Raw genomic sequence first — 16,148 nt, 5'->3', positions numbered from 1 at the left:
GGGGATGATTTACATTAACACACACACACTCATACTGATGTCAGGGTGTTGTTTAGTTTATATTTAGCGTGCAGTGTTTAGCAGTAATGATAACCAGCGTTGCTGCTTAGCCTGATGAAGGGAAGGAGGAAAAGAAAAGGAGAAGAAAAAAGCGAGATAAAAAGTTTTGATAAGTGTTTCAGCAGCGAGTCATTTTCCAAGAAACAAACGGTCTCTTTGGAGACGGCGCCTGGTGACTAAAGTGCGATTACGCGTCGGAGCTAAAGAGGAAATGAGAGCGGTGGTGGTGAGGATGATGATGATGATGACGATGAAGAAGACATGCGAGTTCTCTCGTCTGCTGCTTTTACTCTGAGGGCTTTAAACTGAGTCCTGACCTCACCGTAGCTATTCAGCTAAACGTTTTCTTTATCTCTAATCATTCCACAAACTTCACTCTGATTCATGGTGAGGAACAACAGACTCCCGACTCGCACGCAAAAAACAGCAATCCTCAGGGTGTGTGTTAGCATTCTGCCTTTAAATTTAATTATATAATTAACTAATTAACATTATGTTTACGATACAGGAGGACGCTGGAGGCTTGATTTTGTGTACCGCCCCTTTAATTCGAATAAACAAAACACTAGAACATTAAAATGTACATCATCATGCAGTCTGTATGCAATAAGCAAGGACATATACAAGGTCGTTTTGTGTGTGTGTGTGATTCACTACTTTAAAATGGTGACAGGGAAGCTGTGTGTGTGTGTGTGTGTGTGTGTGTGTGTGTGTGTGTGTGTGTGTGTGTGTACGCACATGTGAGCGAAATCCCGCGTGCATAGAACACTGTGTACACTAAGGCAGTGTGCCACGTGAGCCGCGCGCAGGCGGTGACTGAGGTTGCAACGTTCAAGATCACAGACGACTGGTGTGCAAAGACACGCGAGGTCACACGCTATCGCCTCGAGAAAGAAAGCGAGAGAGAGAGAGAAAGAAAGAGAGAGGTGGGGGGGGTGCAGTACAGTATACTCTTGCGTTCATTCTCACCGAGCATGGAGGGAGGAAATAATTAAATAAATAAAAAGACAAAAACACTATCTGCTGTACATTACTGCACTGCGTACACATTACCGCCCCACCCCCACCCCAGCTGCAGAGAGAGAGAGAGAGAGAGAGAGAAAGAGAGAGAGGGGCTTTAAAGGATTCCAGAATGTTCTTTGCACATTTCCAAGTCCAAAACTCTGCAGAAGTGTGATGTCAGGGTGGAGAAATAAACGCAGTAGAAGGGCAACGGATCGCGGATCTTTTATTTCGGGATCAGACAGACAAAAAAAAAAAAAAAAAGAGAGAGAGAGAAAGAAATTTTGCTTTCTTTTCATTATTGGTGATAACCGAAAAAATAAACAACTCTTTAAGTATTGAATATTTTCAGATTCAACTGTAATTATTAAATGAAGCATCTTTTAAACAGAATTTTCAACTTAACATTTTTATGTGAACGCAGAATATTTTCTAATGTTCAGATGAAGGAGTCGACATCACACTGCCCTTTAAACAACAACAACAATAATAATAATTTGTTATTAAAACTTTTTTTTTTTTTACACTAATTTAAGTAAAACACATTTTCTCAAATTAATTATGCGGAGGACGGATGGTATCGACTGATACTGACATTACTTTGTCTGGTGTTTATCAGAGTGGGCGGGGTTTTAGCACTGCATATGGACATGATGATGCAAACAGTTCAGAACTTCTGGGCCTCTAAATCTCGGGAACGTGCGAGGCATCAAATCTAATTTTGAATTTTAACAAACAACTTTTAGAAGTTTGTTTTAATCTTCGCAAAATTCATATCGCATTATCATGACAACAATACAGACCAAAAGTTTGTGTGTCTCATTAACTTTTTTTTTTTTTTACACAAGCGGACAACAAAGCTTTGCGCACTCAGATCTGGATTAGTGTTGTATTAAAGAAACCTGGCCTCAATGCTCGTTTCGTTTGTTTTGTAATTATGCTGTTAGGTAATAATTGTAAAACTACTTGACAAGTCTAGTCAAGCATCGCGTCCTCAGGGTATAAACAAATAAATAAATCAATTAAAAAACCTTCCTCACTTTCGCACGCGATCTCCGGGCGCGATCTGTACACACGTCCTGCGTCCAACAGCAGGTTCTGTGAGCTTACTTAACCTTCCCTCTTTATTATGTTTTTGTAATCTTCTCTAACTACTAGAACTCTGCGTCCTGCGTACGTACCGGACCTGATGTTCTGATCTCATCTCGTCTCATCTTTTAAGCTTTAAATCCCTCTGCCTTTTGGCTAATCCCGCGGAACGGATTTTACTAGCACGCGGCATCGGAGACAATCCTGACCGCTGGTTTTACGCAGGAGTGGGTTGTATAATAAATAATTAGAGATGGCGCTGATCCGGGACACTGTTTTAGGTTAAAGCTGACCGCAGCGGCAGCGACGACAACAAACAGATTAATGATAAACTGGACAGGTATCGATATCAGTGGATACTTTAAGCCAGGAGGTTTCACACCTTATATTTAAATGTCCGTGTGATTTTCACTCAAGGTCAAAGGTTCGGAACGATCAGTAAAGAGCAAATTACTTTTATTAAAGTGACGTACTTTTAACGTGATTTCGTGTCTGAGGCAAAAAGACATTCAGGCCCAGTGCGGAAACTAAGACCAAGGTCTGAATGCAATCAGAGGCTTAAACCAAACAACTCTACATTTTAAAGCAGCTGACATTTAAGTGTCAAGATCATTACAAAATAATGTAATGCGACATGTGGACCAGGGGCGTTCAAGTCAAACCAGGATTTTCATTTTATTTCTTTATATAATCCGCTGCTACACTAATGCACATATACCACAATTCCACTAGTGCTTGGACACCATCAAGATGGAAAGTTCTCTCCGTATCCCAGAGCCGGCCTCACAGGAACTCCTTCAAATGGCCGAACCATGTGGAAATGGCTTCAGGACTGTTTGGGTGACGTGGCACTAACTCGAAGCTGAATTCCTGTAACGTGGTCATGCGTTAAAACAAACCAGGCTGGTTTTTTGTTGTTGTTTTTTTTTCCTTTGAGTACATCCTGCACGTCTTGTAGAACCTGAGAGTGGTGTTCACGGTGACACATATATCATATATCCAAAATTATATACACTGGCTGTAACTTTCCCTGCAGGATGTTATGGCTCTGAATGTTCTAGGACGTGGTGAGTCTGTTGGCTTCCACTGTTTAGATGCAGGAAGGGATTTCAAAGTTTCAGGACAATGCGATCACCTTCAGGCTCATAAATGTTCCTTTAACTCAGTGTAAATTAGCAATATTATGCACTACTTGACTTCAGAGAGCTCTCTCTCTCTCTCTCTCTCTCTCTGTATATCAGACACACCCTTTAACTCCACGGTCTTTCCTGATTTGCATTTCTTTCCACTTTGCTAAAGGCGTTTATCCAAAACACACAATAATCTCCTTTGAACAGTTGATATTGAGGCTTTAATCTGAGCTGCTGGTTGTTTATTTGTGATTTCTGAGGCTGGTGACTCTGAATGAACGTCTCCTCTGCAGCAGAGGTCAGTTTTGGTCTTGCTTTCCTAGGAAGGTCTTCATGAGAGACAGTTTAATCATGGAGCTTGATGGGTTTTACAAACACACTCGACACAATACTGTTCCCGTAAGAACTGTTCCAGAACAGCTGACCTTCATGTCTAATATTTACCCAACACCATGTGTGTTATTTTATAGTTTTAAAATCTCCAGGATTGTTCGAGGATGTAGAAAATAAATCCAAACTTGTGTCTAAATTTTTGACTGCTGCTATGTGTGTGTGTGTGTGTATGAAAAATATAACTGAGAACAAAAAAGAAAACAAGAGAGAGAGAGCTATAATCAGCAGCTCCAGCAGCGTGACTATCACTTCCTCCCTGATGAAAGCGCACACGCATCTGTTTTCACATCAACTTCCTTCCTCATGTGTCCAAAACAATCTGTAATGCGCCTCCATAAACACTGTCCTTTTTATTTTTTATTTTAACTGATATCCATATCCAAACATTACAGTACTCTTTTTTTTTTTTTTCGATACCGATTATGGTTGTTTTTCAATGCAGTTGTTTTTCCAGATGTTCAGCACTTCAGGGGAGCACCGGGAACATCCCGTGCTGGAGGGAACGAACTCTGCACATTCCAGATTCACTGTGTGACGCCGACGGTGTCGTGTTTCACAGACGCAGCGAGCGGATCGGTGTTTCATTATCCAATGATGATGACTAAGCTCAACTAAAATTGTTTAAAAGAAAAAATTCTATCTGGATCTCTTTAACATTAGCGATGCGCCCTCGTTGCCATAGCGACAGGATTAACGTTTGAGGAAGGAGTCTCCGGCGTCAGAGGTGAGGAAGTAGATTGCGTCCTGATTGAAACACTTCCTGGACGTCCTGTTATAAGGAAATAATCGGCATTGGCATGGTAACTGTGACATCACACTGGCACACGGTGGATAATTTTTTCTTTTCAGCACCACATGGAGAGGTTTTACTGCGTCGTCACGGAGATATAAAGATAGAACTCATTAATGTAGCTGAACACACACACACACACAGATCCTGTGTATAAGAAAACCTGCAGGGAGCAGGAGTCTCCCCCGTGGCTGACCCCAAGGGGCGCACAGTCACCCCCCTCCCCCCAGTTAGTGTACCTGAACGCATCGCAGCTTTCCAGCTTCCTCCAGGGGGAAAATTAACACACACACACACACACACACACACACACACACACACACACACACACAATCCGCTCAAACAGGTCACAACCTCAACAAGGATGGAACAATCTGCGCACACATTTTTGTTTTTTTTTTGAGAGAGAGATTAAACTCCAGATTTGGTGTGTGTGTGTGTGTGGTGTAAACAGTAGAACTAAACAATTGTCGACAATACTATTAAAAAAAGACAATACGACCGAACTCTCACACACGCGTAGGTATTTTGGGAAGCGGCGGAATGTTTCACCTAGAGGTTTACACAACACGGCCGGAATGTTCTGGCAACATCGATATCGGAAACCACAGCTTTCACGCCAGACGCCCGGTCTGATCTCGGCTCGTGGTCACGTCATCAAAAGCGTTTATCAAACACATATGGAATACAACACGTCTCTGAACGTCCTCAGATATCCAGACAGATCGAAGACGTGTCGTGTCTGCAGGTTAAAGGGGAACTCGTTTCTAAGAGACTTTTAGTCTGTTTTTAACCTTTTTTTTTTTTTTTTTACTACTGGTTAATGATGAGGAAGCAGACGGTGACGCAGAGACAAAGATCCAGATTTAGAATAATATGTTGTTGTTGTTTTGGAATATATATATATATATATATAAATATAAAACAATGAGAAGAATGAAAAAACAAAAAAAAGAGAAAGAAGATGAACAACAACAACAATAACAACAAGAAGAGAAGAAGAAATGTAAAGTGTAAACATTACACCTACGCTCAGTGTTCAGTGCTTGGACCCGTAATAAAACCGGGCGATGTTAGTTGCAGCTGTTACACACGTCATTAACACACCATCAATTATCGGATACAAATATTATTTTGTGATTAACATGTTAGCGCACCAAGTGCGGGAAGTGATGGGATGGGGTTCAGTTGACGTTAAGGACACGTGGTCCTGCGTTTCCGGGTTTACCGAGTGCGTTCTTGTTTTTTCCCTTGCTCAGAGTTTTTTCTGGCGAATGCTGCGCGAGGACGCGTCTGAGAAAGCGCTAAACCTCACACCCTCAGAGGAACGCAGTGCGGCTGGAGACAGACACTTCCCTGTTCCTGAGAACACCAGCGCAGAGTTAAACAAATGAGCGTTAGAGAAGGGAAGTGTGTGTGTGTGTGTGTGTTTTCAAGAATGCGGCAGTGAGGGAGGGAAAGAAAGAAAAACACTTCTCCGAATCTCCTGACACACGGCCAGCTGGAGCGGCTCACGACATGAGAATTAAACTCTTACACGCCCGAGAGACGAGAAACATCAGACTCGGAGAAAAAAAAACGTTTCCCCAGAAACACACCACATACTGAGAACACACTCTTCAGCTTTTCTTCTTCTAAAAAAAAAAAAAAAAAACCACCAAAGCATACTGACACTCAAGCTAATAATAACAACAACAACAATGACTACAATAACAATAAATACATTTTCTCTGATGATTAATAAAGTAACCAAAATCTAATTATAATTACTGTTGTATTTAAAATAATTGTTTATATCTGTTTATATAACTGCATATTTAAATACCAAACAAATACAAAACAAAACAGGACTGTCTGACTCATGTCTGAAATGCCGGCCTCCCGGGAACTCCTTTAGTGGAGCACACACACACCCACAAAAACAACTGAATGTTGAGGAGCTGAGGTTCTCTCATCATAAAAAGATAACTACTCTGTAACTATTGATGGAAGGAGTCTCCAGTGTCAGAGGAAACGCTGTAGCCAAGTATAAAGAGATCCAAATGTATGTTGTCCTTCCATGAATAAAAAAAGATACTCTTCAAAAGAAAAAAACTAAAATAATGTTTTAATAGAAAAAGAAAAAAAAAAAACACTTCAAAAGGTGTGTGTTTGATGAGGTAATAAACTCTACAAAATAAAAAAAAAGTATTTTTTTGACATTAACAAGACATAAAAAATAAAAAATAATGGAAAACAAAATTATAAAAATAAAATAGCATTTGATTTTACTGTGAAAATGTGGGATGAGTGCGTTAGATAAGAGTTAAAATGTAAAAAAATATATATAGATTAAAGATAATACAATTAAAATAAAGAAGTACAATTAAAAATTAACACGGGGAAAAACCTGCAAAAATAATAAATTATTAAAATTTAAGATATTTGAATAAAAATGAATGACCTTAATAGTGAAAAAAACAGGAAGAAAAAATAACGCAACCAAATTGTGATTATTATATAAATTCTAACGATACATCAGTGACGATTTCTCCATAAACGTGACCGAGATCATCGCAGCGCTCAGCCTTAACGTAGCTTTACCCTCAAACAGGCCTCGGATCGAGTCTAAATAATCCGTAAAGGAACAAACGGATTGAGTGGAGAGCAGAACGTGAGGTTAGACAGAGAGACATGGAGCGATCTCCAGGACGAGCCAGGACACGCCGGACGTTAAGGAACATTCCGTGTGTTCTCTGCGGCTGAGCGAGGTTCACACCTGGAGACTCGCAGGCTTCAACACAGGAACGTGTTTAATGTGAGGAATGCGGTGATGAAAATACACACATGCACGTGCGAAAACAGACACACACGCGTGCAAAAAAAGGGAAGGTGTTCTGAGACGATCAGCAGATTCACATCACTGTGAGGCTGAAACTATAATCAGTTCATCACAGACGACAGGAAATGGGCGTGGCCTGTCTAACGCGCCGCAGCGCTGCGCTCCGCTAACCTCAGTGCCCTGTGTGAGGCTGCAGTCTGAACATAAACACACACACACACAGGGAGCAACGATGGTGTATATGCGACACAGCGGGTAAACAAAACATTGTGGCTTTGTCAGACACACACGCACTGTGTCCAGTTTATTAGGAACACCTGCACGTACACACGGTTATCTCCTTAACGGCGCACTTTATTTCAGTTCCACAAGTCATTTGAGGGTTTCTTGCACCATTGTGTGTGAACTCATAAGATCAGGATTTTTCATTTTTTAGCTGGTATCACTGTGCTGCTGCAACGTGATTGGCTGATTGAATAAGCTAACTGAAGATGTTGCTAATAAATTAGACAGATCCCTGATGTCCTGTAGCTGTAAACATCCTCAAAATGCACTTATTATAAAAATGTAATTATGTCATGTCTAAGAATCAGCACCCTGACTCTAAGCCCCGCCCCTATACAAGTCTAAAACAAAGTGATTCGACTTGCTCCTCTTTTTTTTTTACTGCTTGTTAGCAGCGTTAGCACCGCAGCAATAGCGGGGAAAAAAAAAAAAAAAAAAAAAAGTGTGTGGACATGTACTTACCGCCATGACCAGCTCGAAGGGGTGCTTATAGACCCGGACGGGGGATTGATACTGCTGCACCATCGTGGGTTAGATCTCACACCCTCCTGGAAACACACAGGACAGAACAGAAAAAATGCTTTACACAAGCATTTACTTTTTCTTAAATAACTATTTTTATATACATTTACAAATCACTAAAAACAGAAGCTGAATTAAAAAAAAAAAAAGTCCATTCCTTAAATAAAGATTGTATTGCTTTAAAGCACGGGGGAAAAGTTACGTGAGAGACAGGTAACCGTTGCTATAGAAACAGCTCGCTCACAGACACACATCTAGTTTTTAACAAAATGAAGGGTTGAAAAATATATTGATGTTTTCTGTTAGATGTTTATCTGAAGTGGAAGGAGTCTCCAGTGTCAGTGCTCGATAACATTCACGTGGCTGAGTGAGGTTCATCAGCGCAGTAAAGTGTTCAGGACAGACGGGTTTTGCAGTTTCACTGATAAACGATAAGCAGTGTTTTTTAGAAGAGGTTTTTAGAAAGAGTCAGAGAGAGAGAAAACAAAAAGTGGGGAAAAAAGAAAGAACAACAATGCATGGCATAGAGGAAGATGAGAATGTAAAGAAAAAAGGAAGTGAGAGAGTGTACAAAAAAGAAAGCAAGAAAAAGCCAGCATAAGAGTGTGAGTGAGAGAGAAAGAAAGAAACAGTGGGAAAGAGACAGAGTGCGAGAGTGTGAAAGAAAGGAAGACTATGTGAGAGAGTGAGTGCAAAAATAAAAAAATGCATAATAGAGAGACGTTCAGGCACACAGCCGTCTCTAGGACTTTACCTTAAATGTAATGGGTGAGGTTCATACCCGAGGGTCTGCAACCCATAAAAACTGACCTGGAATCTGTTCTGGACCGACTTTAGACATTTTACGGACCACTTTCAACCCCTGAGCTGAACAAGGAACACTTTGGGATCAGCACAGACACACAGCCGCTGAGAGAATGATGCTGTTAAGCCCCATATTCGACTGATTTTACCCGTTTTTGTTTGTTTTTTAATAAATTCGGGGTAAAAACCTGTCTAGTACTGGTAAAGTCTGTCTCTTCATAAGCTCTGCAATGTTGAACTTAGGGCTCAACTTAACACTCCTCCTTGATGATGGAGCTCGAAGCCTGCTGTGTACAGCGTCACAGAGTTCGCCATGGTGACGGAAAACAGCGTGAAATAATGATGTGGGGAAATAAGGATATCTAGGTGTGTTTAAATCCACAGGACCGTGCTTCAGGAGGGAGGCGCTTACAGCACACACTCAAAATAAACAAACAGTAAAGCAGCTCAAGCTTGGGTGTGGTGTGTGTGTTTCTCGCTCTCTCTTGTTACGGGGTGAAGCACAAAAAAGTGAAAGTACAAATAAACACAAGAGTCAGGTTTTCATTTACTGATTGTATATTTTTTCTCAAAATATTTCCATCTCGATTTGGTTTTTGAGCGATTTTGTTGATCTGGCAACCCTCCTTAGTTATGTTATATGTACTTCACTATGTATTACAGAATTTCGCGAGAATGGCAAATATCAAAAATGCACCGAGGCTTTTAGCGCTCAAAGGGCGCTTACAGAAAGAAGAGGTGTGCGTGTGTGTGTGTGTGCGAATAACAGAAAGACGTAGCTTTCCATAGCTTGACATATCCGATGTCAGAATAAGACTAAATAGAGAAAGTGTAAGAGAGAGAGACGACAGGAGAGAGAAACAGAGAGAATAAAAGGTAAGGAGGAGCGACTGTTTATTGCAGTTCTACTGTAAGTGATTATACGCTGTATAAAACCTGCAGTGTGTGTGTGTAATAAACCTAACGCTGTGGTGTTTAATCAACCTCTGCAGTGTTTGCAACACACACACACACACACAGAGAGAAGGTAATCCACCACACATCATGGCGCATCACACCATAACTGGGATCTGGGTTAGTTTCCTAAAACTGCCTGCTCCAAAGTGAATGCATGCGCGCACACACACACACACACACACACTCCTGCAGAAATGAATGAATTAAGAGACAGAAGAGACGGAGGGTAAATCAGAGGATGTGAGGTGGAACAGTCCGGGCAGCACCAGGGGCTTTTACACACCATTAAAACTCCTCTCAGGTTCATCAGCGCCGAGGGCTGGCACATCGCCCGGGCAACGATATACTGCGGGAAGGAGGGGGGGGGGGATGTGGGGGGGATGTCTCGTTGATAAATACACTGCTGCTTCACGATCAATATTCAGAAAAAAATATAAGAGCTGAATGAAAGACTGCAGCTGAAACTCATTCATTAAAAACCAGCATCCTGTGTCTCTCTCACTGTCTGTCTGTCTCTCCACCTCACTGACTGTCTCTCTCTCTCTCTTTCTCTCAGACTCTGTTTTTCTCTGTCTAGTTTTTATGACAAATACATAAAACACCACACACATTGCCATGTCTGTGAGAAGCCGCAGTGCAGAGATTTCCTGAAAGCCCAACACTGACGGCTCCTTCCATCGGCTGCTGGTACAAAAACCGTGACGCAGGAAAACACACCTTAACACAGAGAGAGAGAGAGAGAGAGAAAAAAATCTAGAGAGAGTGAAAGTTTGTGCTTTTGTGAGAGAATGAGAGCGAGAGAGAACACTCTTCTTTAATCCCTTTTACAGTACGAGCCTCTGGTTGTAGCTGTTGCCATGGAAACGATAAAGCACAAGAACAGTGTAACACGGGTGATGTCATAATTTTGATGGGTGATGTCAACAGCGCACTTCACTCAGTGGAACGAAAGAACGAGAAACGTGTAAATGTTATAAACGTGTGAGGAATAAAGTGTTACACACACACACACACAGCTATAAATAAGGAGGGGGGTTGCAGTGGAGCCAGGAACGACATTCCAGTAACTCCGGTTCCTCTCAGAGCTCGGAAAAACACACACACAGAGGGATTCACTGGAACACAGCAATCACACCCAAACAAACTGTCTAACAAATAAATGGACAGATACTGAAAGAACTGAGAAAAAAAATACAGGAGGGACAGACAGAGCGAAGAAGGAGAGAAAGTGAGAGACACACTAAGACACAGACAAGTTGGGAAAGAGACAGACTGGGGAGAGAGAGACAGAGAGACAAGATGAGAGACAGAGAGGGACAGATGGGGATAGGAGATAGATAAGAAAGAGACAGAGAGAAAAGAGACAGAGAAAGACATGTTGGGACAGGCAGGAAGAAATGAGGGAGAGAAAGACAGGGGAAAAAGACAAGTGACACAGCAAGACAGTTTCGTATAGACACGGAGAGGGAGAGAAAGAGGGATAGGCAAGAGACAAGGAGAAGGAGAAACAGGTGAGAGACAGAGAGGCAGGAGAGAGAGAGACAGGAGAGAGAGACAGGGAGGCACGAGAGAGAGAGACAGGAGAGAGACAAAATAAAAAAAAGAGAAAGACAGGCAGGGGAGAGACAGGGAGAGAGGGACACAGGAAGGAAAAGAAAGACAGGATCTAATAGGGAGACAAACCGACATTTAAGTTACATTTAAAACAAATCAAAGCACCAAACACACACACACACACAGAGAGAGAGAGAGAGAGAATTAAATCCGGTCCTAAACAGGTATAAATGAGCGGATTTATTCCAAAACAACATTAAACATTAATACCATAAACATCACTGTGTTAGCCTAGCTACAGGCGCTAATCACACACACACACACACACACAGGGAGCGGGTCATGTCGGGGGGGGAGTGTGAGCTACATTAACACAAAGCACAGAATTCATGATAAATTAAATAAAATTAATGATAAATTAAATATAAACAATGTCGCGCGTTAGAGTTAATAAACACACACACTGAGGTGTTAGCACTGAGGCTAATAAACACACACACACTGAGGTGTTAGCACTGAGGCTAATAAACACACACACTGAGGTGTTAGCACTGAGGCTAATAAACACACACACACTGAGGTGTTAGCACTGAGGCTAATAAACACACACACACTGAGGTGTTAGCACTGAGGCTAATAAACACACACACACTGAGGTGTTAGCACTGAGGCTAATAAACACACACACTGAGGTGTTAGCACTGAGGCTAATAAACACACACACACTGAGGTGTTAGCACTGAGGCTAATAAACACACACACACTGAGGTGTTAGCATTGAGGCTAATAAACACACAGCGCTGAGGCGAGCAGAGCGGCTAAACCGGCTAGGCGCGCGCGCGTGTAGTTAAAGTGAAGAATTACTCACCGGTTACAGTGATTAATGTTGGATTAAAGGCCGACTGTGTGTGTGTGTGTGTGTGTGTGTGTGTGTGCAGTGTTATAATGCCTATTAATGTATTTCGGGTGAAGTTAGCGTTAGCTGAGTGAGAGTTCTTCTCCATCCAGCTGGAGCTCTGCCCCGCGCTCAGGACTCATCCTCCTCCGCCGAGGTGAAGGCACTTCTGCTCCGCTCTGCCGCTCCGCTGCGTCCTCCTCCTCCTGCTGCTCCTCCTCCACAACACTGAACTGAACCGACAGACCGGGGCCGCGTCTCAAATCAACACTTCAGTCCCTAGCTAGTGAGTGAAGCGAGAGGGTGCTCGCTGCAGAGCCAAATGGGAGGAGCTGGAGTGAAGCGGACTCGGACTGAACCGTACGTCACAGAGTCATGGAGGGGGGCGGGACCGGGGGGCGGGGCGGGGTATGGGGGGGCTGCTCGTGCAGTCACGTGATCGCACAACATAGTTTAGTTTAGCTGAGAATAAAACCTTAAACCGGTACTTTATTCGTTGTTGAGATTTTGCAATAAAAAAAAATTTGTTCCATAAGGAATAATGTAAACTCGAATAATCCGTTCCTGACTAGTGTTAGTTTCCATCTTTTTACCCCCGGGAAAAGAGCCTTAAAAAAAAAACATGAAGTCCCCAACATACAAACACGAGTTCTGTTCCCGAAGTCCATGTTACATTAAAAATGAAAACACACACTTCAAGAAGAAACATATACAGTGGGGGTGGGGGGCGTGTGACACGGTCAGAGTATGACATTACAGTATGCGTGACCTCATAGTCACTAGTGAGGTACCAGTACAGTACAGGTTCATGCACAAGTACCTTCTGTGATAAACAGAATTGCCCCCTCAAGGTCACTGCCCCGTAGTTACCTCATGAGGTTCCACTGTATAAAATACCGTGAGTAAAGTCAAGAACCATTTTTAAAGTTGTGTTTATTCTACAGTATAATCGTTGCGTAAGTGCAGTTTCCGTGTATCCACAAGAAATGTGATATAATGGCATCTATCACATGGCGGCTTTAACCGTTCAGTCATGCTTTAATAAGTTAAGGAATGTAAATAGAGATGATAGTATGTGTTGAGCTCATTTTGTTGTTGAATTGTTCACATTTGTTTAGATTTCATCAGAAGTAGTGACATATCTCTTTCTTTGTGGTTTTTCATTTCAGGTTATCAATCACTAGTCGAATCCACTTTGAGTCAAACTGTGCAATTGTCATTTAGCCTGACGAGCTGCCAAATACAAGAACTAAAAGTGATTCCGTCGTGTTCCCAGTTGTTGGCTAATGGCTTTTTATTTTCAAGTTAAAAGCAGAAGTTGTTGTGCAAATTCCCAGATGAATCGACAATATGCACATAAATAAAAAAAAAAAAATAATAATAATAATAATAAATAAATAAATAAATAAATGAAAAACTCTCATATAACCACATCAATGATGGCACGACTACTGACATCTTTTGAGAAAACATAATTCTACACATTGCTGCCATAATTCAATTAGAAAAAAGGGCGTAGGTAACTGTTGAAGTGTGTGTACATTTTTTTGGGCCCCTCTGTAAATATATATCATATGATGGCCATTGTATTTATTCCTATTTTGTATGGAAACATGCAACCTCCATGGAGGAACCCTAGTTGAGCAACAAAGGTTCCTAGATGGATGGAATATATAGATAGATAGATAGATACATAGATTTATGTATAGATTTTAGATATTTTTTTTTGCATGGGGAGGGGGTTCAAAAATATAAGTTGTCTTGCTTTTGAAAAATAAAAACCTTTTAAAACCTGGATTATCCTGAAGGACTCTATAGCACAGCACGGCTTCTGTAAGAGCGAGTACTTTACATTGTTCCCGTTCCCTCTGTGTTGGATTGAGACGCGTCCCACTGCACTCCCTCCCTCCCTCACTCCCTCCCTCTGTAGTGTGTTTTACATCACTGAGGTGAGGTCAGTACTTTTCCAGCTTCTTCTGTAATTTACATTAAGAGCTGAAACAAAAGCGACAGCAGACAAAGATCAGAAAACAAACTACAGATACAAAAACTACAGGAGCTGATTAGAGAGGAACAATAACACCTGGTACACTTTTACTGTCAGACAGTGTGATTCAAGTCCCTCTGTAATCTACACACCCAAATAACAGGAGCTCAGTCTGATTAACACCTCGGTCAGGATCAGGATACGTATTTATGGCAAAATAAACAAACAAACAAGAGATTTGCTAAAACAAATAAAGAACACAGTTTTTTTTAAAAGATTTTATATAATAGAAAAAATATTTTCTTAAAAAAGATTTAAAACAAACCTTTATATATAAACCTACACATTTGTTAAACAAAAGAAAACAATTATAATAATTTCATAGTTTTTTAAGTAATTGTATTGAAATAACATACAATAACAGGTGAAAATGTTATACTTCTCATAGTTTATAGGAATATAAACAAGAAACATTGCTCATGTTTGTGTGTTTGTGTGTTGGTTTATTTTAAGTACACTTATTTGTCCCAAATCAATATGATTATTTACAGACTTTGTTATTATTATTATTTTTGTTGTTGTTGTCTGGGGTCCGTTCTTCGTACGTCGCTAACTCAGTTAGCTGGATTTGATTGTTGTGGATTTGTCCTGATCTTGGATTGTTTCGTTCTTCGATGCGCTTCTAGCATTTGTTGTCATAGCAACATATCCGTAAGCTTGAACCTGCTCGGGAGCAGGTTTATTTCATGTAAACAGGATTTAGCCTGCGCTCCTGGCGGGTTATGATTGGTTGAAATGGCGAGGTCACATCTGATTGGTTAAAGAGCACGACTGACTCACGTGGAAAAAGAAAAGTATATGCCCCCTGCCATGGACAACACACACACACACACGCATAATCGCTATCAAATATTATATATGAACATAAATTCATAGGTTTATTGTTATCAAATATGATATTACTATTATAATAAACTCTAGGCACGAGACAGCCGTCGAGACCATTAATACAAATTCGTGTATAATGTTTATTTTGTAACACATTTATTTTTCAGGGGTTTGTCATAAAAATATGCTATATATAATATTATATATTAAAAATAAATATTTTATAATGATAAATTGGACGAAACTAATTTTATTATAAAATAAACAATATAAAAGTATACATAATATTTCTATTTTTTTCATGTACAACATATTTATTTTCATATTGCTTATTTTATTTTATTGTCTCATGTAATTTGTAATTTGAAAACCATAAACTTATGAATTTATGTTCTTATATAATATTTGATAGTGATTATGTAGGGGGGGCAATCCATGGCAGTGGGGCATTTCAGCGCATAACACGTTATGACACGTTACAAAAAAAATTGAGCCGCTCTTTTTCCATTTCATCAACCAATCAGAGGGCTTGTGATCAGTGTTTCTACTGTCGATGCATATCGCCTTTTAAACCAACGCACGAACGCGCAATAATCCTAGACAACTCAATCCAGCTACACTAATCATCAACAACAGGTGTGCTCGAAGAACCGACTTAGCCAGATCGTAATTAGCACGATGATCTCATCTTAGATGTGTCAGTTCATCTCGGATGTGTCAAGCGACGTACGAAGAACGGACCTCTGGACTTAACTCTTAAGGAGTAAACGCTTATTAAAAATCCACATTATTATTATTATTGTTGTTGTTGTTTTTGTTGTTACAGGTGATATAATCATATTAAGGTAATATTATACGTAACACTGTAGGTTACATAAAGCGCGCGCGCGCGGGCGCACGCGCACACACACGCACACACACACACCCCTCTAAGCTCATAACTCAGCTTTTTCTCTGTACGCTGTAATGGC

General features: G+C 40.8%; 1 protein-coding gene across 2 annotated transcripts in view; it reads right to left on the bottom strand.

Moving 5' to 3' along the window:
• si:dkey-237i9.1 (SEC14-like protein 1) overlaps positions 1-12,538 on the bottom strand; it is a 35,104-nt gene extending 22,566 nt beyond the window's left edge. Inside the window, exons 1-2 of one of the 2 annotated variants that reach the window (XM_053497969.1) lie at positions 12,276-12,538; positions 8,033-8,118 (exon numbers count right to left, since the gene is read on the bottom strand). In XM_053497969.1, the coding sequence (XP_053353944.1) occupies positions 8,033-8,095 (63 nt within the window). In that variant the 5' untranslated portion in view covers positions 8,096-8,118; positions 12,276-12,538. The remainder of the gene's footprint in view (positions 1-8,032; positions 8,119-12,275) is intronic. The other variant, XM_053497970.1, reaches the window with a different exon arrangement.
• Positions 12,539-16,148: the final 3,610 nt, after the last annotated feature.

The sequence above is a fragment of the Clarias gariepinus genome, chromosome 6 (genome assembly GCF_024256425.1).
Source record: "Clarias gariepinus isolate MV-2021 ecotype Netherlands chromosome 6, CGAR_prim_01v2, whole genome shotgun sequence".
NCBI classification, from domain to species: domain Eukaryota; kingdom Metazoa; phylum Chordata; class Actinopteri; order Siluriformes; family Clariidae; genus Clarias; species Clarias gariepinus.
The sequence above is the reverse complement of the archived record's forward strand: the minus strand, read 5'-3'. Positions and strand labels throughout refer to the sequence as shown.